The 23595-nt window shown below is 49.4% G+C and overlaps 1 protein-coding gene across 4 annotated transcripts in view; it reads left to right on the forward strand.

Moving 5' to 3' along the window:
* NIPAL1 (NIPA like domain containing 1) overlaps window positions 1–23595 on the forward strand; it is an 83931-nt gene that overhangs the window by 12011 nt on the left and 48325 nt on the right. For 2 of the 4 annotated variants that reach the window (XM_030191352.1, XM_030191353.1), the window contains exon 2: window positions 7677–7921. In XM_030191352.1, coding sequence (XP_030047212.1) covers window positions 7677–7921 — 245 coding nt within the window. Of the gene's footprint in view, window positions 1–7676; window positions 7922–15122; window positions 15184–23595 lie in introns of those variants that run through there. The other 2 variants (XM_030191354.1, XM_030191355.1) reach the window with 2 other exon arrangements.

The following is a 23595-nucleotide window of genomic DNA, read 5'->3' on the forward strand; positions in this document are numbered from 1 at the left end:
AAGCCTGTATCATAAGAACATAAGAGTAGCCATACTGGATCAGACCAATGGTCCATCTAGCCCTGTATCCTGTTTCCATCAGTTGCCAAGCCAGGTCACAAGTACCTGGCAGAAATCGAAATTGTGGATTTCATTGTTCCTTTGGGTCTGGGGAAAGTGGTGCTACATAGGCATACAAAATAGTGAAATGGGTTAGGGAAATATTCTAATTTGTAATTTGACAAGCTATAATCATTTGTATTCCTATAGTTAATTTAATTCACCACCAATCCAGCTGAGCTAACCATGAAGTTCCTTTTTCATTATCAAGTTCTTTGAGGATATACCATCCCCAGTGCTTATTGCACTGAGCTAATTAATTTATACTAGATAGTCCATCTTCTAGAAATGTTCATTTGGATTTTTATAGACATATAATCTATTTGACAGGGGCAATATTGTGGAGTGGACTTCCTGAATATTTATGAAATATGACTAATTTTTTACAGTTTCAGAAATAACTAAAGGCCTTTCTGTTTACTCGGGCTTTTAATTGAACATTTGTGAGTTGGAATGACTACTGAATTGATGTCCATGTTGTTTATTTATGTTTGTGATGATGATACGAGCTTCATTTCAAAGTTATTTTTATTTATTACTGTATTATGTATGTTGTGCTTATGCACTGCCTAGTACAAGGATAGAGTGGTTTATAATTTGTGAAATAAGGGGCCAATAGGAAATTAGCTGGGACAATTGTATGAGCATAGCTCATTCTCTGAGCAAGCTGAAGAATTTAACAAATAATGTCACAGAATTTCCATTTGATGCAAGGTATGCTGTTTGCTGTGAATATTTTTGGGGTATTGTGCAATATACAGTGCACAGTTATCTGTTAATGGTAGTTAACTAATAGGAGATTACTTGTTAAAACAATTAGAGCATTTTTGGGAATGTGTGTGTTTAGCAATTAGGCACAAATGTATGACATTATAGAAACTACATAAGTATGCAGGGGTGGAGGCAACAGATGTCCATGAGTACCATAATCTGTCTAGGTGTGAGCAGTTAGCAACATGTCCTAAATTCCTAAAGTTATCTTGCTAGACCAGTCTAGACCAGAGGGTTGTGGCTCCCTACCAGTAGATGTCATTGGAAGATTTTTTTTTTTTTTAAATCTCTGCCTCCATCATTCTTTTAGAAACAGAAAAAAATGAATGCAGATAACACAGCCTATCCAGTCTGCCCATCCATGCTATCTATTATTCCTTCCTCTCCTTTAGAGATCCTATGTACTTGTCCCAAGCTTGCATGAATTCAGATAGTTTTTCCCTCCACCGGAAGGCTGTTCCACACATTTACCACCCTTTCTGTGAAGAAGTATTTCCTCAGGTTACTGCGAAGTCTGTCCCCTTTCCTTTTCATCCTATCCCTCCTCATTCCAGAGCTTTACCTCCTGTGCATTTATGGTATGGCGGTATTAAAACATCTCTGTCATATCTCCCCTCTCCTGCCTTTCTTCCAAAGTACGTATTGAAATCATTCTCTGTCCCCATACACTTTATGATGAAAACCACAGACCATTTTAGTAGCTGTTCTCTGGACCAGTTCCATTCTGTTTATTTCTATTTCAAGGTGTGGTCTTCAGAATTGTACACAGTACTATAAATGAGGTCTCACTAGAGTCTTATATAGGGCATTACTACCTCCTTTTTCCTGCTGGTCATTCTTCTCCCTATGCACCCAAGCTTCCTTCTAGCTTTCACCATCACTTTTTCTACCTTTTTGACCACTTTAAGATCATGACATACAATTGCAACCAAGTACTACTCCTCTTTCATGCTCAAAAGTACTTCACCCCCTAAACTATCGCTCCCTTGAGTTTTTGTAACCCAAATGCATGACACTGCATTTATTTTTTTAGCATTAAATCTTAGCTGCCAAATTTTTGGGTCATTCTTCAAGCTTCACTAGGTCCCTCCTAATGTTATCCACACCACCAGGGGTGGCTCTTGCAGATTTGGTATCATCTGCAAAGAGGCAAACCTTACCATATAGCTCTTCAGCAATATCACTTTTATAAAAATGTTAAAAAGAACCTGTCCAAAAATTGAACCTTTAGGCACACCACTGGTAATATCCGTTTCCTCAGAGTTCCATTTACCATCACCAGCCAACCAGTCCCTGTAATTTTCTTAAAAAGCCCTTACTTGATCCTTTATCAGCTAGTTAATGGCCGGTTTCTAATCTTTGTTTATCAAAAGTAATGGAAAAATAGTTTTTAATCAGCTCCTTTCTGATGCAGAGCAGTCATCAATCAGGTTTTTGTTCTAATCATAGTATAGAAACTGCCATCACATCATTTCTTATTGAGGTTCTTTCTATGTTAGACTCTGGGAGTATTGTCTTTGTAGTTTCTCTTGATCTTTCTGCTTCCTTTGACTTAGTTGATCACTCTATACTTCTATCTCATCTCTAGGAGATTGAGCTGACCTGAACTGTCCTCAGTTGGTTTTCTTTCTATCTAGGGAACTGGTCTTTTTTGGTGCATGCTCCCACTCAAACATTGGTGCGCCATCATTTGTCATGTGGTGTCCCGCAAGGTTCTATTCTTTCCTTACTGCTTTTTAATATTTTCCTTAATCCGTTAGCAACTCTAGTTCAGGATTTTAATATTAAAGCTCATTATTACGAAGATGATAGCCACCTTCTCCTATGGGTGCATTAAGAAATGCCTTCTGTGCTGCAGTGGCCCGAGGTAACAAGGTATTCTCTAGATAGAGATCACCATCGTCCAGCACATCCTTAGGTTCTTGATAAAGGAGTTCATAAAATCTCTGGAAATGGGTCACGATATCCTTGCTATCTCTATACCACCCCCCTCCCGGCTGCCTCATCTGTACTATGTGCGTGGGCCCTCTACTACCTCACGCCAACCTAGCTAGCAACCCCCCTGCCTTATTCCCATGAATAAATAGCTGGAATTTATAATAGATGTTAGACTTGATCGCTCGCTGATGAAGCAATTCATTCAGTTCCCTCTGGGAATCCAAAAGAGCCCGTCTAGCCCCCTCTGTGCTTGTACTTCCATAATGTTGTCTCTGCTGCCGGATTGTTTTCTCCAGATGTAGTATTCTCCTATCTCTAATTTTCCGTTTTCTGGCCCTATACGAGATGATCTCTCCTCTTATCACTGCTTTTGCGGTTTCCCAGTATAGACCATATTGCTGTGAATGTCCTCTATTATGATGTGCAAAATCCGCCCATTTCTCTTTCAGGAAACGGGTCTCTATACAATTCTAACGGGAACCTCCACTCTCCCCCTGCACGTGTCCCCTTACCCACCTCCAACTGTAACAAGATAAGGGTGTGATCCAATATCTCACAGGGCCCAATGTCCGTCGATGGAATCTTTGAAAATAGGGTACGCGATACAAAGAAAGTCTATGCGTGACTGGGTCAAGTGTGTCCGAGATGTGTGTGTGTGTAGTCTTTGTGTAGGGTGAAGAATCCTCCAAACATCAAGCAAGTTCAACGTGTTACACAGAAAAGGCAAACCCCTAGCGTACTGAAACAGGCTCCCCGCGACCCAGGTCGACTTATCCATCAGAGGGTCATAAGGCAAGTTAAAGTCCCCTCCTAAGATAACATTATCTTCCTGATAAGGCGCCAAAACCTCAATAAGCTTGTGAAAGAAGTTCCTATCGAAAACATTGGGGGCATAAACGTTGCATAGGACCAAAAGCTGTCCTTCCAACTCAGCTGCTACCAGAACATATCTGCCATCCGGACCGCGTTTGATAGATTTAATCAACACCCTTAACCCCTTATGGAAAAGGATCATAACACCCGCCTTCCTCTGCACTGCTGGGGCCTCCGCCTCCACCACCTGTCCCACCCATCCCCGCTAGAACTTGGCATGCTCTACTGTGAAAGGTGTGTCTCCTGCAAAAATGCCACATCCGCTTTGTGGCACTTTAAAGCCTGTAAAACCTTGGATCTTTTAATCGGCGATGACACTCCCCTCCCCCCCCCTCCACACACATTTCATGATACTAATCTAAGTGACCCCAGGGTCCCACCTCATGTACCCTCTTGGATAAAGTAACTCTCTTCTATAAAAATAGAAGGGGTGCCCCCCAGGCCTCCCCTCCTCTCCCAAGCCAACAACCCTCCTGTCCCCGCAGAGCTCGTTCCAATAGCAAAATTAAACCCCTATCCAAAAACATAACACAAAGCAATCCTAACAAAAACATTACCCCCTCCCCTGTCCCTTCCCCCCTTCCTATCCCCCCCCCCCCCCGCCACAATATTCTATCTAAGAACCTGATCACCCAGAGCCCCCCCCAAGCAACATGCACGGCAAACCAACCCCAGACCCCCTATGCCTAATAAATGAGTGTGGGTATTCTGCAGTAACATAGTAGATGACGGCAGAAAAAGACCTGCTTGGTCCATCCAGTCTGCCCAACAAGATAAACTCATATGTGCTACTTTTTCTGTATACCTTACCTTGATTTGTATCTGTCATTTTCAGGGCACAGACCGTATAAGTCTGCCCAGTACTATCCCTGCCTCCCAACCACCGGCTCTGAGACAGACCGTATAAGTCTGCCCAGCAATATCCTGTTTCTGTTCCTGCAACTTAAAGATTAGGCAAAACACAGTTCCAGCTTCGAGGGCTCCATTCCATCTGCGGCTCTTCACAGACTCACTCTCACCATTCACTCAACAATCAATCAACATAGAGCCCTCATTGCCACTCTACAAGTTCAAATGTGCCGATAGTCCTTATCCAATTTCAATGCTTGCCAGATCCCTAAGGTGTATTTCAAGTCTATTAACTCCACCGTCAAAGAGTTTTCCATGTCCCAGTAATGCATTCACCAATCGCGCATCAGTCTCTGGCTTTACTCATATCTTCTCCCTCCCGGGTCAAAGTATTAGCAAATTTAAGAGCTTCAGTAGGGGATGTAAAGAAACTAGTTTTACCGCCATTCTGAATCCTTAGGCGAGATGGGTAGAGAAGAGCAAATGATACTTTCTTCGTGTGTAGCATTTGGCATATGTCCACAAATAGTCGATGCTGCGCCGCCAGCACCGCAGAGAAATCCTGGAAGCACAAGACTCGCTGGTTCTCATAATATAAGGCTCCCTTCTGTCGCAATGCTCTCAAAATGTCTTGTTTATGGGCATAATTAAGGACTTTCATGATTACAATTCGCGGGCAGGCCGTATGCACCGCTCCCAACCGGTGCACTATCTCAATCCTTAGGGGCCCCTCAGCGGAAGTTCCAGCGCTTTAGTTAACCAAGTCTCCAGAAAGCTGCACAGGTCAGACTCTTTTATAGTTTCTGGGAGGCCCACTAACCTGAGATTATTTCACCGCGATCTGTTCTCCAAGTAGTCTAGCTTAGCCTCTAGGTGTTCAATTTTGCTCTGCATTTTCTGCTGCAGACTGTCTTGTTGATTACATTTATCCTCCACATCTGATAATCGTTGTTGAAAGGTAGTAAGATCGGACCTTAACCCCTCCAGCTTGCCTTCCATCGCCTCTAATTTATCAGATATACGCTGCAGTTTCCGGTCTACCGTCGGTTCCAGCAGCGCCGAGACCTCCGCCGCTATCTCTGCTGCCCATGCAGAGCCCACCGTCTGCTCGCCCGCGGAGCCAGTCTCCGCCATCTTGGAATCTCCCGTGCAGCCTCGTGCTCCGTCTTTCCTTTGCGATTTCGCCGCCATCAGTGCTTCCAAAAATCTCTGGTCTAGCTTCCCGAGATCTGTGCTCCTTCGCTCCTTCGCCCACCTTAAATTGCCCAGGCTGGGTTTTTTTGGAGAGGTTCTACTCCACAAATCACTCGATGTTGAAGGGGGGGGGGGCGGTGCTTCTCTCTATGGCTGCCTCTCGCTAGCCTAGCATCACGTGATCTCTGGCTTTTTTTTTTTTTTTTTTTTAAATCAGGAACTCGCACTAAGGCAGAGCCGATCCTGGAGCCGCAAACCAAAACAAAGCTGCCACATGCAAAGAAGGAGACTGAGGAAAACTGTCAAACGTGGCAGTGCTGCCAGGAAACAACAGGAGGACTTGGGGGGAGGGACCCAGCCAGCCAAGTGTGACACACATGAGGCTGTTAGAGACCCCCCCCCCCCCCCCCACAGGCCTCAGCCTCCAGAATAAGGCAAGAGACACCAGTACACAGAAATAAACAACTGATAGTACCCATTAACCTGCCAAAGACACTGCACTCAAAACTTTTTTTTTTTTTTTTACAATAAAGAAAGAAATATCAGAAAGCAAAGAGATTAAAGGGATCACCATTTTCCACCTGCTGGACACTGAGAATACTGAATCTATGTCTATCTAGCCAGGGCTCTTATTGACTCTAGAGACAGAGTTCTCAGTCTCCACCTGCTGGAAGACATGTAAAATATGCACTATGGAAGAGATGTGCATATCTACTGAATAGCGCAGAGGTTCCCAAACTTTTTCAGTTCACAACACCCTTAGTGTCTGAGCAATTTTTCGTGGCACCCCCCACATAGGTCTCCACCAGCCACATAGGTCTCCACCCCCCACAGTTTTCTACTGCCCCCACCTCCGCATTTTTTCCACTGTTCACCTTCACCTGGAGCAGCCCAGGAGGGGGGGGGCTCCTCTCCCCCCTCCCCCGTGTCTCCATCTCCCCCTTTTCCTGTCCCAATGTTCCTCCCTGCCCAGCATCTTTTCTTTGTCCTTGTCTCTCCCCATATTCAGCTTCTCCCTTCTTTTTTTTCCCCCCTTCTTCCTATATTATCATGCCCACCCTACCCCACGAGTGCCACATTTCTTCCTCTCTCTTCTGGGCCTGCCCACCCCTTGGACAGTCTGACTTCTCTCCTTTTCAACCTACCTCTTCCAATCAAGTCTCTCTTTCCCCCTCCCAGTGAGCCCTGCATCTCTCCCTCTTGCCAACTCTCCTCCGTAGCCCCAGGCCCCTGTACCTCTCCAGCAGCAGCAGCGATGATTAAGAAAGCTTTCCATCAGCATTGGGGCCTCTTCTCAGGCATGTGCCACCTGTGCAGGTAACAGGAAGTTACATCAAAGTAGGCGGAACGCTCCAGAGAAGAGGGCAGACTCTGACGCTGGCGGAAAACTGTCTCGCCACTTCCAGAAAGGTGCAGGGGACTGGGGCTACGGAGGAGAGCCAGCGGAAGGGAGAAGAAGACTCGTGGGGCAGGGGGAGGAAAGAGAAAAAGAGACATAATGAGGGAGCAGTAGCAGTTCAGGCAGCAATGGGAGGGAGGTCAGGATTTGTCGCGGTGCACCAGGGTGCTGCGGCGCACAGTTTGGGAACCACTGGAATAGTGTGTAGCTGGATTTTGGCATTTACACATGTAGGTGCACACATACGCATATATATGTGTGTGTGTGTGTGTGTATATATATATATATATATATATATATATATATATATGTTGGTAGTTGTTATATATGTTCGTTTACTGCATAATTGTTTATTGAATTACTGCCACAATGGGGGAAAAAGTCTTAATAAATCAGGCAATGGGATTATTGGGGCCTATTTAAAATTATAGGAGCAAGACTAAAAAAAAAAAAATTAATAAAACTTTCATGATATTCTGGATAACCACATTTTATCTTGACCATAGTGTGGATGATAACATCCATGCCATATGTTTTGTTTGCTTTTCTGTAGTTTGGGATTTTCTCAGGTAATGTGCGAGGTCACTAACAGAACAGAACAGCAGAGCTCTAACCTCCGATATGTCAACAGGCAGGCCAGCAGCATGCCCCTCAATATGACTGGCACCATGGGAAGCAAGTACAGCCTCTACCTCGGACTGACCCTGGCAATCATCTCCAGTGTTTTTATTGGCTCCAGCTTCATTCTGAAGAAAAAAGGTCTTTTACGACTGGTTGATAAAGGAGCCACCAGAGCTGGTAAGAGAACCTGTCATTTCTCTCCCTCTCTGTTCCCTGTGCCAGGAATGACTGTTTGTTTATGATAAAAAAGTGACTGTTTTTACTGTAAGCTCGTACTGAAATCTGTTTCCTCATAGCAGATCAAGAAATTGATCATTAATCCAATAGAGAGCAAATTCCATTTGTAGTTTCCATTTATGTATTATAATATTAATAATTGTCATTATGGAGACTGTTTATTTCTAGATTTAGATGCTTCTGATATCCAGAAGGGAGAATGAGGGTCAACACAAGTGAAATTTTCTGTAACTGGGTTGTGTTCCTGTCACAGTATAAGTCTAATTTACTTGTCTGTTGTTGGAAGGAGCAAGTCCATTCAATAATAGCACAGAACAAATTTTGAAACCTTGTTTTCAGTAGTTTTCCCCCCCCCCCCCTTTTTTTTTGTGGAAAACTCAAGAGTGTCATAAGGTATCTCTGTACTAAAAGAAGAGCCTGGTTTTCTGGAGAAAGGACTGGGAGATAATTGCTGCATGCTACACTTAGTGGATGTGTGTGGGGAAAACATATGACTGAGAGTGAATGCAAACATATAAACTTGTGGATATGCAAGGAAAGTAAGAGGATATGCTTGACTGAGTCACAGAACATGCACTCAGTAGAAAATATATCTGATTATATGTAGGAGTGTGTTAAATGCAGATATGTTGTAATCTCAGTTTGTTCTTACTAATGTGTCACTGCAAAACCAGATAAGGAGTGGCCTAACCCGTGACCCAGGATAAATACTAGGTCATGAATTCAAGACTAATATATGCTACTGACTGTATATGAATATGAAAAGTCATTTTATCATCCAGTGACTCTAAGATCCCGGTGAAAACAAGATGTCAGTCTGGTTTGTTAAGAAATTTGCCCCTCCTGTTTACAAAGTCGTGCTAGCTGCTTCCAGTGCCCTAATGCACACAGAGCCCATTCACTTTGAATGGGTTGTGTTGGCATTGCTGCGCGGCTTTGTAAACAGGGAGGCTAGGTTATTTAAGCAACATCTACTATATAGAAAGCATAGGGTTTAACCTGCATGGAGAAACAGTTACTATCCTAACCACATTACCGGACAGAGAATGGACCATTTTGGGCTTTAATCTGCTGTCATCTCCTGTGTTTCTAGTTAACTAATAATTAGTAAAGTATTGGTATTGATATTTTTTAATAATTAGGAAACAGAGACAACAATATGGATCTGATTTGACAGAGGACTCTAGAAGGGCCCTTCTGACCTCCCAGGGAGATCTGAATGAATTGCTTCAACAAAGAGAGATCAGATCAAATCCCAACTGTATTATAAATTCCAATTCCATATCATCATGCTGATCAATCCATAGACTGGTGGTGGTGGATTGTGTCCATCTACCAGCAGGTGGAGATAGAGAGCAATCCTTTTGCCTCCCTATATGTGGTCATGTGCTGCCGGAAACTCCTCAGTATGTTCTCTATCTCAGCAGGTGGTGGTCACACACAGCAGCAGCTCTGGCTAGGTCTCCAAGTCTAATTTTTAGGTTTTGTTGAGTGCCTGGGGTTGAGGGCTCTTCTTGAGCAAGTGCAAACTTGGTGGCGCCAGGTCCCTCCTTTTCTCCCCCCTCCCGCTGGCTCCGTTAAAAAAAAAAAAAAATTTTGGACGTCCTTAAAGGCGTTTATTTCGACGTTTATTTAAACGTTTATTGCAGCTACTCACTGGGACACCAGGTCGTTACAGCTCGGAGCGAGAAGCAGGTAATTTTTACCTTTTTATAGCGGGCAGGGGGTTCCCCGATTGATCTCCATGTGGCCTATGGCGTCGGAGGGCGAGGGCGTGAAGAATCGCTCCCCAGACCGCGTGTGCGCTCCTAACGGGGATGCGGGGGTTTTAAAATCTGATTCGACCTTGTTGGGTGTCAGTTTGGAGGCCGATCAGTGTCCCGGGTCTTCCTCCGGTGCGGCGGTTTTTCCCGCCATAAACGCCCTTCCCCCGCTGCTCGCCTCCACCATCTTGGCCGGCCACTCTGCTCGGACGGCTTCTTCTTGGGCCGCCCTTGAGCTGGGAGACGTTCATGCCATGGCCGCCCTTGATTTGGGCGACGGCAAAAAAGCGGCTAAAGTTAAGCGCCGTTCTTCCCGCGCGGCTCCTTCGCGGAGTGTCGCGCCGGACGCCATCTTGGATGCGCAGCATGGTTCTCCCCCGCTCTTGCGAGCGCCGGTTGAGGGTGCGTCTAGGGCTGTGGCCCAAGCTGCTGAAGTGCACAGTCTGGGGGGTTTCTCCCCCGAGTTTATTTTGCTGCTGCATCAGGCCTTTCTTATGCAAAACGCTGCCCCTTCTCCCTTGTCCGATAAAGGGGTTGAGGCCCCCCGGAAGTAAACGCCCTCGGGTGGATGCCCAGGCCTTAGAGGACGCTGTTTCCTCTGATGTAGATGAGGGCAGTGTATCTGAGTTCTCCCAACGGTCCTTTGGGGATTCCTTGGAGGAGACAGATTCCCGCTCGGATGGAGCGGATGACCCCTCTGCAGCGCGGATCTTTCGCTCAGAGGATTTGCCCAACCTGTTAGTGCAGGCCATGAGCATTTTGAAGATTTCCTCTCCAGAGGACGTCTCTCCCTCAGCCCCTGTTGGCTCCGCCATTATGCTGGGGACGAAGCGCCCGCCTAGAACCTTCCACGTGCATAATGCCATGCACACCTTAATTTCGGCTCAATGGGATGTCCCGGAAGCGAGCCTCAAAGTGGCTAGGGCTATGTCCCGCCTCTATCCTTTGCCTGAAAGTGAACGGGAGGCCTTTCTTTGGCCTACCGTGGATTCTTTAATCACTGCGGTGACTAAGAAAACGGCGTTGCCGGTGGAAGGTGGCACGGCCCTAAAGGACGCCCAAGACAGAAGATTGGAAGCGGCCTTAAGGTCGTCCTTCGAGGCGGCTGCCTTAAGTTTGCAGGCCTCAGTTTGTGGCTCCTACGTGGCCAGGGCGTGCCTGACGATTGTGCAGCGGGCTTCCCCCTCGAATCCTTCCTTGAGGGCTGATTGGCCGGCCCTGGAATCGGGCTTGGCTTATTTGGCAGACTTGCTGTATGATGTCTTGAGAGCCTCGGCTAAAGGTATGGCTCAGACAGTCTCTGCGCGGCGGTGGCTTTGGCTGAAACATTGGTCTGCGGACCACGCCTCTAAGTCCCGCCTGGCTAAGTTGCCTTTTAAAGGCAAGCTGCTCTTTGGGGTCGAGCTGGACAAAATTGTGACCGATCTCGGCACGTCTAAGGGCAAGAGGTTACCAGAGGTCAGGGCTCGGGCCAGTGCTCGCCCCGGTATCTCCAGAGGACGGTTTCAGGAAGCCCGTCGGTACCGCCCGGGCAAATCGGGCTCCTCTGCCCCCTCTTCCTTCAAGAGGAACTTCTCCCCCAGGCAGCATTCCTTTCGCAGAGACCGCCGTCCCGGAGGTGCGCCCTCCGGTCCTCCCCCAGGGTCTCGTACCCAATGACGGGGTCCTGGTCCACGGCCCAGTGCAGATTGGAGGACGCCTGTCCTCGTTTCTGGGCGAGTGAACCAGGGTAACTTCAGACGCTTGGGTGCTGGAAGTCATCAGAGACGGCTACAAGCTAGAGTTCTGCCGACCCTTAAGAGACGGGTTTGTACTCTCTCCCTGCAAGTCTCCGGTCAAAGCTGTGGCAGTGCAGCAGACCTTGGACAATCTGATCCGCCTGGGTGCGGTCGTTCCAGTGCCAGAAAATCAGCTTGGCAAGGGACGTTACTCCATTTACTTTGTGGTACCAAAGAAAGGAGGTTCTGTCCGGCCTATCCTCGACCTCAAAGGGGTCAATCGGGCCTTGAAAGTTCGGCACTTTCGCATGGAGACTCTCCGCTCTGTTATAGCGGCAGTGAAGGCAGGGGAGTTCCTGGCATCCTTGGACATCAAGGAAGCGTACTTGCATATTCCCATCTGGCCTCCTCATCAACGCTTTCTGCGTTTTGCAGTCCTGGGCCGACACTTCCAGTTCAGAGCCCTCCCGTTCGGGTTGGCTACTGCTCCGCAGACCTTCTCCAAAGTAATGGTGGTCATCGCGGCCTTCCTGCGAAAGGAAGGAGTACAAGTCCATCCTTATCTGGACGACTGGTTGATCCGAGCCCCCTCTTATGCAGAGTGCGGCAAAGCTGTGGACCGGGTGATTGCTCTTTTGAGCTCCCTGGGGTGGATCATCAACTGGGAGAAAAGCCAGCTGCGCCCGACTCAGTCCCTGGAGTATCTGGGAGTTCGATTCGACACCCAAGTAGGCAGAGTGTTCCTGCCGGACAATCGGATTGTCAAACTTCAGGCTCAGGTGGACCAGTTCCTAGTAGCCTCTCCGCTCCGGGCTTGGGACTATACGCAGCTGTTGGCCACGATGGAAGTAGTGCCCTGGGCCAGGGCTCATATGAGACCACTACAACACTCTCTGCTGCAGCGCTGGACTCCGGTGTCGGAGGATTATGCTGTGCGCCTCCCCTTGGACCCAGCAGTGCGCAAGGCACTGAGCTGGTGGCTGCAGACAGACAAGTTGTCTGCAGGGATGCCTCTTGTGACCCCGGAGTGGATTGTCGTCACGACGGACGCCTCTTTGACGGGCTGGGGAGCCCACTGCTTGGGAAGGACAGCGCAGGGGCTCTGGTCTCCTGCAGAGGCAAAGTGGTCTATCAACCTCCTGGAACTCAGAGCTATTCGGTTGGCGCTTTTGGAGTTCCTCCCGGTACTGGCGTTGAAGCCAGTACGGGTCCTGTCGGACAATGCCACGGCTGTGGCCTATGTCAACCGCCAGGGAGGTACCAAGAGTGCCCCTCTAGCCAAGGAAGCCATGAATCTATGCCAGTGGGCGGAAGCGAACCTGGAACAGCTGTCAGCGGCCCACATTGCCGGAGTCATGAATGTCAAGGCGGACTTTCTCAGTCGCCATACCTTGGATCCCGGAGAGTGGCAGTTATCGGCTCAGGCGTTCTTGGACATCACGAAGCGCTGGGGCCAGCCGAGCCTAGATCTGATGGCGTAATCGGCCAATTGCCAAGTGCCGCGCTTTTTCAGCAGAGGATGGGACCCTCAATCTCTGGGAGTAGTTGCTCTTCTCCAACAGTGGCCGACACAGGAGCTTCTCTATGTGTTCCCGCCCTGGCCCATGTTGGGCAGGGTACTAGATCGGGTGGCAAAGCATCCGGGCCGAATAATCCTGGTGGGTCCGGACTGGCCCAGACGTCCCTGGTATGCGGACTTGATCAGGCTCTCAGTGGACGACCCTCTGCGGCTGCCAGTGGAGCAGGGCCTGTTGCATCAGGGTCCCGTGGTGATGGAGGATCCCTCCCCCTTTGGTCTTACGGCCTGGCTATTGAGCGGCAGCATCTGAGGAAGAAGGGCTTCTCAGACAAGGTCATCGCCACTATGCTGAGAGCGAGGAAGCGCTCTACTTCTACTGCTTACGCCAGGGTTTGGCGTACCTTTGCAGCGTGGTGTGAAGCAGGCTCACTTTCTCCCTTCACTGCTCCAATTTCTTCAGTGCTGGCTTTCCTGCAAGAAGGTCTGGAGAAAGGCCTGTCGCTCAGTTCCCTTAAAGTCCAGGTAGCGGCTCTGGCTTGCTTCAGGGGCCGCCTGAAGGGTGCTTCCCTGGCTTCGCAGCCAGATGTGGTACGTTTCCTCAAGGGAGTTAATCACCTGCGCCCTCCTCTGCACTCAGTGGTGCCTGCGTGGAATCTCAACCTGGTGCTAAGAGCCTTGCAGAAGCCGCCTTTTGAACCCTTGTCGAGGGCATCTCTGAAAGACCTGACGTTGAAAGCGGTCTTTTTGGTGGCTATTACTTCAGCCAGAAGAGTTTCCGAGCTCCAGGCGCTCTCATGTCGAGAGCCTTTTCTGCAGTTCACTGAGGCAGGAGTGACTATTCGCACAGTGCCTTCCTTCCTGCCCAAGATTGTTTCTCGCTTCCATGTGAATCAGCAGCTCTGTCTCCCTTCCTTTCGTAGGGAGGACTACCCAGAGGAATACTCTGCTCTCAAATTTCTGGATGTGAGACGAGTCATCATCAGATACTTGGAAGTGACCAATGATTTCCGGAAATCGGATCATCTGTTTGTCCTGTTTGCAGGTCCTCGTAAGGGTCTGCAGGCTGCTAAGCCTACAGTGGCAAGATGGGTCAAGGAAGCCATTGCAGCGGCTTATGTGGCCGCGGGGAAGGTGCCGCCTGTTCAGCTGAAGGCTCACTCCACTAGAGCTCAGGCGGCCTCGATGGCAGAGGCCGGGTCCGTCTCCTTGGAAGAGATATGCAAGGCGGCAACTTGGGCATCGGCCCATACCTTCTCCAGGCATTACCGCTTGACTGTGGCTGCTCGGGCGGAGGCTCGGTTTGGAGCTTCAGTGTTGCGGTCAGGGATTTCTATGTCCCGCCCTGGGTGAGTACTGCTTCGGTACATCCCACCAGTCTATGGATTGATCAGCATGATGATATGGAAGGTAAAATTATGTATCATACCTGATAATTTTCTTTCCATTAATCATAGCTGATCAATCCATAGCCCCTCCCAGATATCTGTACTGTTTATATTCTGGTTGCATTTCAGGTTCAAGTTTAGTCTTCAGTTACTTCAGGAGGACTTCGTGTTCAAGTTTTTTCAATTGGATTCTTCAAGAGTTGAGACGAGTTTGTGTTACAGTGAGCTGCTGCATTCCTCTCCCCTCCGCTTTACGGGGCTGGATTGAGACATAAATTCTGCCGGCGCTCCCTCCCGTTTCGTGCGGCTGTAGGGCAGCTTTGTACCCCTCCCGCTTCGGCGGTGTTAGGGTCAGTCAGCTCCTCCCGCGGTTGCGGTTGCAGGATAAGCCAGATCCCCCCGCATCGGCGGGGTGGTGTCCCTCTCCCGCTCCGCGGGGATGAGCTGGACGGATTCCCCTCCCCCGTTTCGGCGGTGGTGAGCTGGGCAGAGTGTCCCTTTGTGGGTGTAATTCTCTAAGTGCTGAGTCCTGCGGATGGAGCTTGGATATCGACATACTGAGGAGTTTCCGGCAGCACATGACCACATATAGGGAGGCAAAAGGATTGCTCTCTATCTCCACCTGCTGGTAGATGGACACAACCCACCACCACCAGTCTATGGATTGATCAGCTATGATTAATGGAAAGAAAATTATCAGGTATGATACATAATCTTACCTTGTTTCAGCATGGAAACAAGGCTGGTAGATTACTGGCACGCTTGGCGAAAGGCAGTAGGGGAGCTTCCCATATCATGCAACTGCGGAATCCAGGAGGTGAGTGGTATAGGTCAAGTGGAGATATATTGACCCATTTTCGAAAGTTCAATGAGTCTCTCAGGAGCCAAGGGACGTGTTGGATGATGACGATCTTTATTTGGAAAATGTATCAGTGCCAATGCTAAACTCCTTGCAGAGGGAGTTTTTAAATGCTCCTATAGTGGAAGGAGACCTGTTATTGGTGATGCAACAGAGTAAGATTCATAAAACACCAGGCCCTGATGTATATACTGTGGAATTCTACAAGCTGTTGTATGAACAAATGAAAACCCCCCTTTTAAATTTTTTCAATACAATGGTGCAAATGCATACTATACAAGAAACTTTTAAGAGAGCTCAAATGATTGTTCTTTTGAAGCCAGGCAAGGATCCAGGGTCATACAGGTCAATCTCTTTGTTAAATTGTGATGTAAAACTATAAGGATATTGGCCAATAGACTTTTGCAGGTACTCCTGGATCTAATTTCAGCACCACAGGTGGGATTTGTAAAGGGGAGGTCCGCAACTAGAAACTTACGAGCAATTTTAGCTTCATTGGAGGTGATAGAGAGGCTTCGGAGGCACTTGTTGTTAGTTTTGATGCGGAGAAGACTTTCGACCGTGTGGTATGGCCCTTTCTTTTTGCAGTTATGAAAAAGGTGGATATAGAAGGCTTCTTTGGGGATGCGGTGAAAGCTCTGTATTCGTCGAAAGCTCTGTATTCGGACCCTCGGGCTTTTCTGTGGGCCAATGGGGAGTGATCTGAATCATTTAGTATACACCGAGGCACGAGGCAGGGATGCCCACTGTCCCCATTATTGTTTGTACTAACGTTGGACTTCTTTTGCGAGAGATCGGATCGCATCCGGAGATTGTGGGAGTCCCAATTGGGAATTCCACTTTTACACTTTCAGCTTATGCAGACAACTTATTGGAACATATCACCAATTCTAGGTGTTCCTTGAGGGTGTTGTTGGAGTTGTTTCAGGAATATAGAGATTTTGCTGGGTTCAGGTTAAATTTTTCTAAGATGTTGGCTTTGGCCTCTGGAGCATCTGAAGCAGGACTGGGGGGCAGATTTTCCGTTTCGGTGGGCGCGGCAGTCCTTTTTATATCTTGGGGTAAGGCTTACTATGAAATCTGCCTTATTGTATCAGTCTAATATTTCTTGTCTGTTGGAGGACACTCTTGTACATTTAAACAGTTGGAAATCCTTGCCCCTATCCTTACATGGTAGAATTCATTTACTACTACTACTACTTAACATTTCTAAAGCGCTACTAGAGTTACGCAGCGCTGTACAATTTAACATAGAAGGACAGTCCCTGCTCAACAATCTTACAATCTAAAAGACAAGTGTACAGACAAAGTGGGGCAGTCTAGATTTCCAAAAGGTTAGGTGCCAAAGGCAGCATTGAAGAGGTGAGCTTTGAGCATAGATTTGAAGATGGGTAGGGAGGGGGCTTGGCGTAGGGGTTCAGGAAGATTGTTCCAGGCATAGGGTGAGGCGAGGCAGAATGAGCGGAGCCTGGAGTTGGCAGTGGTGGAGAAGGGTATTGAGAGGAGAGATTTGTCCTGCGATGATTGAATTCCCGAGGTGGCTGTATGTTTTCAGATGCTCCCCCTACGTGTATTCAATAAAGATTTGCAAACGCTCTATAAACATTTGCGTAAATTTATTTGGGGAGGTAGGAAACCGAAGCTAGCCTTTCAACTATTGTTGGGTCCGTGGGGGGAGGGAGGGATGGGTATCCCTAATTTACGAAGATATAACCAGGCCTGTTTGTGGCGGCACTTGGGGGATTGGTTTTTGGAGAGACAGGATTACACTCCTAGACAGTTAGAATGGGATTATTTTAGTCCCTGTCACCCTTATTTTTTACTGCAGGCTTCGAGACAGGATATTCCAGCTCATTTTAGAGCCAGTATATTGCTGAGGCTGCTATGGGAGCTCTGAAGGGATATGACTAGATTGGGGTGTGGATTCAGAAACTTCTGATCTGCTGCCTCTTCAGGGCAACTTAAAGTTTTCTCCAGGTTCGGAGAATCCGGTTTTTCGGAGATGGGCAGCTGTGGGAATAACGAGACTGGAACATGTTTTAACAGCTACGGGTACAATGCTGAACCTAGGGGCTTTGGGGGTTGTCTTTGACTTTAATAATACTTTCGCATATAATCAGTTAAAACATTACATTCCTTGTCATCAAGCAGATGAAGCCATTACGTATGGGTTGTGTCCATCAACCAGCAGGGGGAGATAGAGAGCACTCAACTTTTCTCAGTGCCTCATGGCCAGCTAGCTCCACTGCCTCTTCAGTATTCTCTATCTCTCCAAGCAGGGTGGCTGCAGCTTCTTCGAGCTCCATCAAAATCTGCCTGGGGGTGGCTCCTGGCTTGCCAGTTGTTAGCCAGGGTGTTAGAGGCTATAGCAGCTTCACTTTGAAGGCACATAGGTCAGCCCTTTCCCTGCCTTACCCATGCCCCCGTGGATGTGGACATATTAGCTTGCTTTTCCCTGTCCTTTCCCACTCAGTGGATGCAGGCACATTGGTTCGCCTTTCCCTGCCTTTCCCACTTATCTGAGCCTCCGGAGTGTTTTTATTTACCTCTTTTGCCTCTGCTTTCCTCACAGCGTTAAAAAAAAAAAAAAAAAAAAGTCGCGTCGCGCTTTAGTGCAGCGATCTTGGAAAAGAGGTTTTTTTTCTTGAGATTCTTCTGCAGGACCGGAGCTGTGATACTCGGTCCAGTGAGGCAAGAGTGTTTTCTGACTCTTCCGGGGTGGGCCCGCGATCGGGACGTTTTTGGCGCGAACCGCCATTTTTTGAATTTTACCGCCATTTTCGGCGATGGCTGCGGAGACTGTAAAGCGCTGTTCTAAATGTGGCAAGCGCAAATCAGCAGCGGGGCTCTGTAATTCGTGCTGTACAGACATTAGAGCCGGCCCGAGCATGGCGAGCGGCGATTTTTCGCGCTCTAAGCTGGCAGCGGACGCCATTTTGGATTTTCCACATGGCGCGGCCTCCGTTGCGACGGAGAGCCCTGAATCCGGGGGGGGGGGGGGTCCTCTGAGTGAGGCTAATAATAGAGCTGATAGCCCTGGGCAGGATCCGGGCGGTCAGGGAGCGGTTTTCTCCCCTGATTTTGTTTTAATGCTGCATATGGCATACATGCTTAAAAGAGCTCTTCCACAGGGATCTTCAGACCCTCTGCCTGCCCCCCCCCCCCCCCCCCCCCGGTGGATCCTGGCCTTTTGGAGTTGGCTTTGCCTGTTTCTTATCCTCCTGATAAACGCAGAAGGGCTAATTCCCCTTCTGAGTGTGGCGCACCCCCCTTTTCCCCCCTGTGGTCGGGCTATGAGGATTCTGAGGGGTCTGGCAGAACTTCTTGGGCTGAGGAGCCAGAGTCGGGTGCAGAATTGCCACAGGAGCTTGATGATCCGTCTGCGGTGAGGATTTTCCACCGTGAGGAGCTGCCAGCGCTTATTTCAGATGCCTTACAAGCCCTTTCGATTGAAGATCCTGGGAGTGGCACAGCCTCCTCGGTTAATCCAAGGATGGCTAGTACCAGAAAGCCTGCTCGAGCCTTTCCTTTGCATGACTCCATCCAAGAGCTTATTTCGGCTCAATGGGCTGACCCCGAGGGACCTTTGAAGGTTGCCAGGGCTATGGGGCAATTATACCCTCTGAATGAGGAACATTTGGCTCGCTTTGCAGTGCCTAAAGTGGATGCCCTGGTCACGGCTGTGACAAAGAGAACTACCCTCCCTGTTGAAGGAGGTGCTGTCTTGAAGGATATTCAAGACCGCAGGCTTGATTCAGCTTGGAAGCGGTCCTTTGATTTGGCAGGTCTCACTGTTCGGGCGTCTGCATGCAGTTGTTATGCTGCTAGAGCCTGCCTGGCTTGGTTACAGCAGGCAGTGGAACAGCCCGCTGATGGAGCGGAGACCTTATCTGAAGTGGCTCCGCGGATGGAGTCGGCCTTGTCCTTTTTGGTTGATGCCCTTTATGATATGGTCAGAGCTTCGGCTAAGCAAATGGCTGTAGCAGTGGTGGCTCGCCGCACTCTTTGGCTACGACATTGGGTGGCGGACATTGGGTGGTGAAGTTGCCCTTTCAAGGCCTTCTCCTGTTTGGTGAGGAGCTGGAAAACATTGTTAAAGACCTGGGGGATTCCAAACCTCAGCGCTTGCCCGAAGATAGGCCGAAGCCTTCCTCTAAGGGTCAGGCGGTCCGCTCCTCTTACAGACCTCGCGTCCGTGAAGCTAGAAGGTACCGCCCGGGGCGCGCTGCTGGGTTCACTTCGCGTGCCCGCTTTCAGCAGAGAAACTCCTTTCGCTCGGACAAACGTTCCGCAGCTGCCGGTTCAAGGCCTGGAGTTCAGGGGCGACCCTCTCAATGATGGTGCGCCGGCCTTCTCCTCGTTTCGTGTCATCGGAGGAAGACTTTCCCTCTTTTTCGAGGAGTGGGCCAAAATCTCCGCAGATCAGTGGGTCTTGGACCTGATCAGAGACGGATACCAAATAGAATTCGATGCCCCGGTAAGAGACGTGTTTCTGGAGTCCCGATGCGGTTCTGCCGCCAAACGGGCGGCGGTGGAGGTGCCTCCCGCCGAACAAGGTCTAGGCCGCTACTCCATTTACTTTGTGGTGCCACGAAAAGGCGGGTCTTTTTGCCCGATCCTGGACTTAAAAGAGCTAAACAAGTCCTTAAGAGTGCGGCATTTTCACATGGAAACCTTGCGCTCCATCATTGCAGCGGTACAGCCAGGAGAGTTTCTCACGTCTCTGGACCTGAAAGAAGCTTACTTGCACTTACCAATTTGGCCCCCGCACCAGAAGTTTCTGCGGTTTGCGGTGTTGGGAAAACATTTCCAGTTTCTGGCCTTGCCTTTTGGCCTCGCCACAGCTCCCCGAACCTTCTTCAAGGTAATGGTGGTAGTAGCTGCCTTTCTCAGGCGAGAGGGTATCCGGGTTCACCTGTACCTAGACGACTGGCTCATCAGAGCAGACTCAGAAAAAGAGAAGTCATCTAGCTACAGCCAGAGTGGTTTCAGTCCTTAAATCTCTGGGCTGGGTCGCCAATATGACCAAACGTTACCTGACCCCCTCGCAATCTCTAGAATATTTGGGGGCCAGGTTCGACACAGCCTCGGGCTATGTGTTTCTTCCCGAACAAAGGCGGTGCAAGCTTCACAATCAGGTCTGTCTGCTCCTGAGGATGCCCCGCTCGCGAGCTTGGGACATTGTCCAGCTGTTGGGATCGATGACGGCCACCTTGGAAGTGGTGCCATGGGCGAGAGCGCACCTGAGACCTCTACAGTATTCTCTACTTCAACGATGGTTTCCAGTATCTCAGGATTATCAGTGCAGACTTTCTTGGCTCCCTGCGGCCCGCCTCAGTATGGGCCGACTGTGGACGCCCGACGAGTCGGAGTGGTCTATCAACCGCCTGGAGTTGAAAGTGGTGTTGCTGGCTCTTCTGGCCTTTCAAGTGACCCTGGAAGGATTGGCTGTCCGAGTGATGTCGGACAATACGACAGCAGTGGCCTACATAAATCGACAAGGCGGCACTCAGTGCAGAGCTCTAGCCGCGCAGGCCAAACAAATTTGCCACTGGGCCGAGCTACATCTACAGTCCCTCTCAGCAGCTCACATTGCAGGTTAGAGCAACGTGCAAGCCGACCAGGGCCGTGCCGATGCGGTAAGCGGGGTAAGCACCGCAGGGGGGCTCCCACCTCTGGAGGGCGCCGCCGTGGTGCTTACCCTCGCCCCTCGCCGCCGAGGCCTTTAAATCTTTTACCTGGTCGCAGCAGCGTCAGTGAAAGCGCTGCCGACGTCTCCCTTCCCTTGCACTCATTGGTTCCCTCAATGTCCCGCCGCCTTCTGACGTCAGAAGAAGGCGAACACTGAGGGAACCAAGAGCGCGAAGGGAAGGGAGACATCGGCAGCGCTTTCACTGACGCTGCTGCGACCGGAAGTAAAAGATTTAAAGGCCCCAGGGCGCGGAGGAAAGAGCAGAGAGGCGATGGGAGGGCAGAGAGACAGGCATGGATGGGAGGGCAGAAAGGCATGGATGGGAGGGCAGCAGCAGGGCCCAGGGAGAGGACAAATTGCTGGAAGGGGAGGGGAGAGAGGAGGATTGCTAGCTATGGATGCAGCAGGGAAGGGCAGAGAGGGACAAGGATGGACATGGGGGCCCAGGGAGAGGACAATTTGCTGGAAATGGAGGGGAGGGGAGAGAGGAGGATTGCTGGCTATGGATGGAGGAGGGAAGGGCAGAGAGGGACAAGGATGGACATGGGGGCCCATGGAGAGGACAAATTGCTGGAAATGGATATAGAGCAAGAAATGAAGAAGAAAGGAGGAAAGTGAAGAAATAAATGGAAAGGAAGCCCTGGAAATTGAGTTAAGAGGACAGATAGCAGCAGACTCAGATACAGGGCCAGCATGATCGGAAAAAGAAAGTCACCAGACAACAAAGGTAGAAAAAAATCATTTTATTTTCATTTTAGCGTTTGGAATATGTCCACTTTGAGAATTTACATCTGCTATCTTATTTTGCAATGTATAGCAATTTGTTTCTAAGAATATTGCTGACAATTCCTGTCAGTGTGGCAAGTGGTGAGTGATCATTTTCACCGGGGGGGGGGGGGGGTGATCATTTTCACGGGGGGGGGGGGGGGGGGGCGCCAGAGACCCTAGGCACGGCCCTGAAGCCGACTATCTAAGCAGGCATCAGATCGATCCAGCGGAGTGGGAACTAGCAGACGATGTATTCCTGCAGATATGTGCCAAATGGGGCAAGCCAGTGATGGATCTTATGGCGACCAGTTCCAATGCCAATGTCCCGTGCTTCTTCAGCAGACGGAGGGATCCTCGCTCTGCCGGGTTGGATGCCTTGGCTCAACCCTGGCCCCTGGGCTTGCTGTATGTCTTCCCTCCGTGGCCCTTGATAGGGCGAGTGCTCCTGCGGATTCGGCTGCATCCAGGAGAAGTGCTGCTCATTGCCCCGGATTGGCCCAGGAGGCCTTGGTATGTGGACCTCCGACAGATGCTGTTGGAGGCTCCTTTTCCATTACCTCTGGTTCCGCACCTGTTGTCACAGGGTCCGGTGGCCATGGAGGACGCCTGCCGCTTTGGTCTTATGGCATGGCGATTGAGAGGGCGCGATTGAGAGATAAAGGCTACTCAAATAAGGTAATTTCTACTCTCCTGCAGGCCCGTAAGCGCTCCACTTCCGTGACTTATGCCAGGATTTGGTGCCAGTTTGAAGTCTGGTGTGTTTCAAGAGCGCTTTCTCCGTTGCGGGCTCCTGTCTCGCCGATTCTGGACTTTTTGCAGAATGTTATACACAAAGGCTTGGCCTATAATTCTCTGCGGGTGCAAGTGGCAGCATTGGCCTCCCTGCGTGGCAAGGTTGAAGGCGTGTCCATAGCTGCTCATCCAGATGTGGCACGGTTTCTTAGAGGGGTGCTTCGGCTCCGTCCTCCTGTGCGGGCACCTTGTCCAGCTTGGAACCTGGGGTTTAGTATTGAAGGCCCTTCAGGGGGCTCCCTTTGAACCGCTTCGGCGTGCTTCAGAGAAAGATTTGATACTGAAGGCCATCTTTTTAGTGGCTATTAACCTCGGCGAGACGGGTGTCAGAGCTCCAGGCGCTGTCCTGTAGAGACCCTTTTCTGCAATTCTCAGAGTCAGGTGTCACGGTTCGGACCGTGCCTTCCTTCATGCCTAAGGTGGTTTCAGCGTTTCACCTAAACCAGCCTGTTTTTCTTCCCTCCTTTGTTGAGGAGGAGTTTCCAGATTCATTTGGGCAGTTGCACCTTTTGGATGTGCGCAGGACTCTGTTGCAGTATCTGCGAATTACAAATTCTTTCAGGACCTCTGATCATCTTTTTGTGCTGTTTGCAGGTCCTCGCAGAGGGTCTTCAGCGTCTAAAGCCACTATTGCCCGTTGGCTCAAAGAAGCTATCTTTTCAGCATATCTGCTGACTGGCCGGGTTCCGCCTGAAGCCTTTAAGGCACATTCCACAAGAGCGATTTCCTCTTCCTGGGCGGAAACTGGAGCACTATCTCTTCATGAGATTTGCAGTGCTGCAACATGGGCTTCTAAGCTCTCTTTCGCCCGACATTACAGGCTGGATGTGGCTGCCAGGAGGGTTGTGCGTTTTGGAGCACAGGTGCTAGCGCGTGGTGTGGCTTGTTCCCACCCTATTTAGGGATTGCTTTGTTACATCCCATACGTAATGGCTTCATCTGCTTGATGACAAGGAAGGGAAAATTAGGTTCTTACCATGATAATTTTCTTTCCTTTAGTCATAGCAGATGAAGCCATGAGCCCGCCCTGTATGATTGTCTGTATTGCAGTGATTCTGATTTTAGGTGCTGTTCTTGTTTCCTGAAGTTATATTCCTTCCTTGGGGAGTCAGAAAACA

This window comes from Microcaecilia unicolor, chromosome 2 (assembly GCF_901765095.1).
Source record: "Microcaecilia unicolor chromosome 2, aMicUni1.1, whole genome shotgun sequence".
Classification (NCBI taxonomy): Eukaryota; Metazoa; Chordata; class Amphibia; order Gymnophiona; family Siphonopidae; genus Microcaecilia; species Microcaecilia unicolor.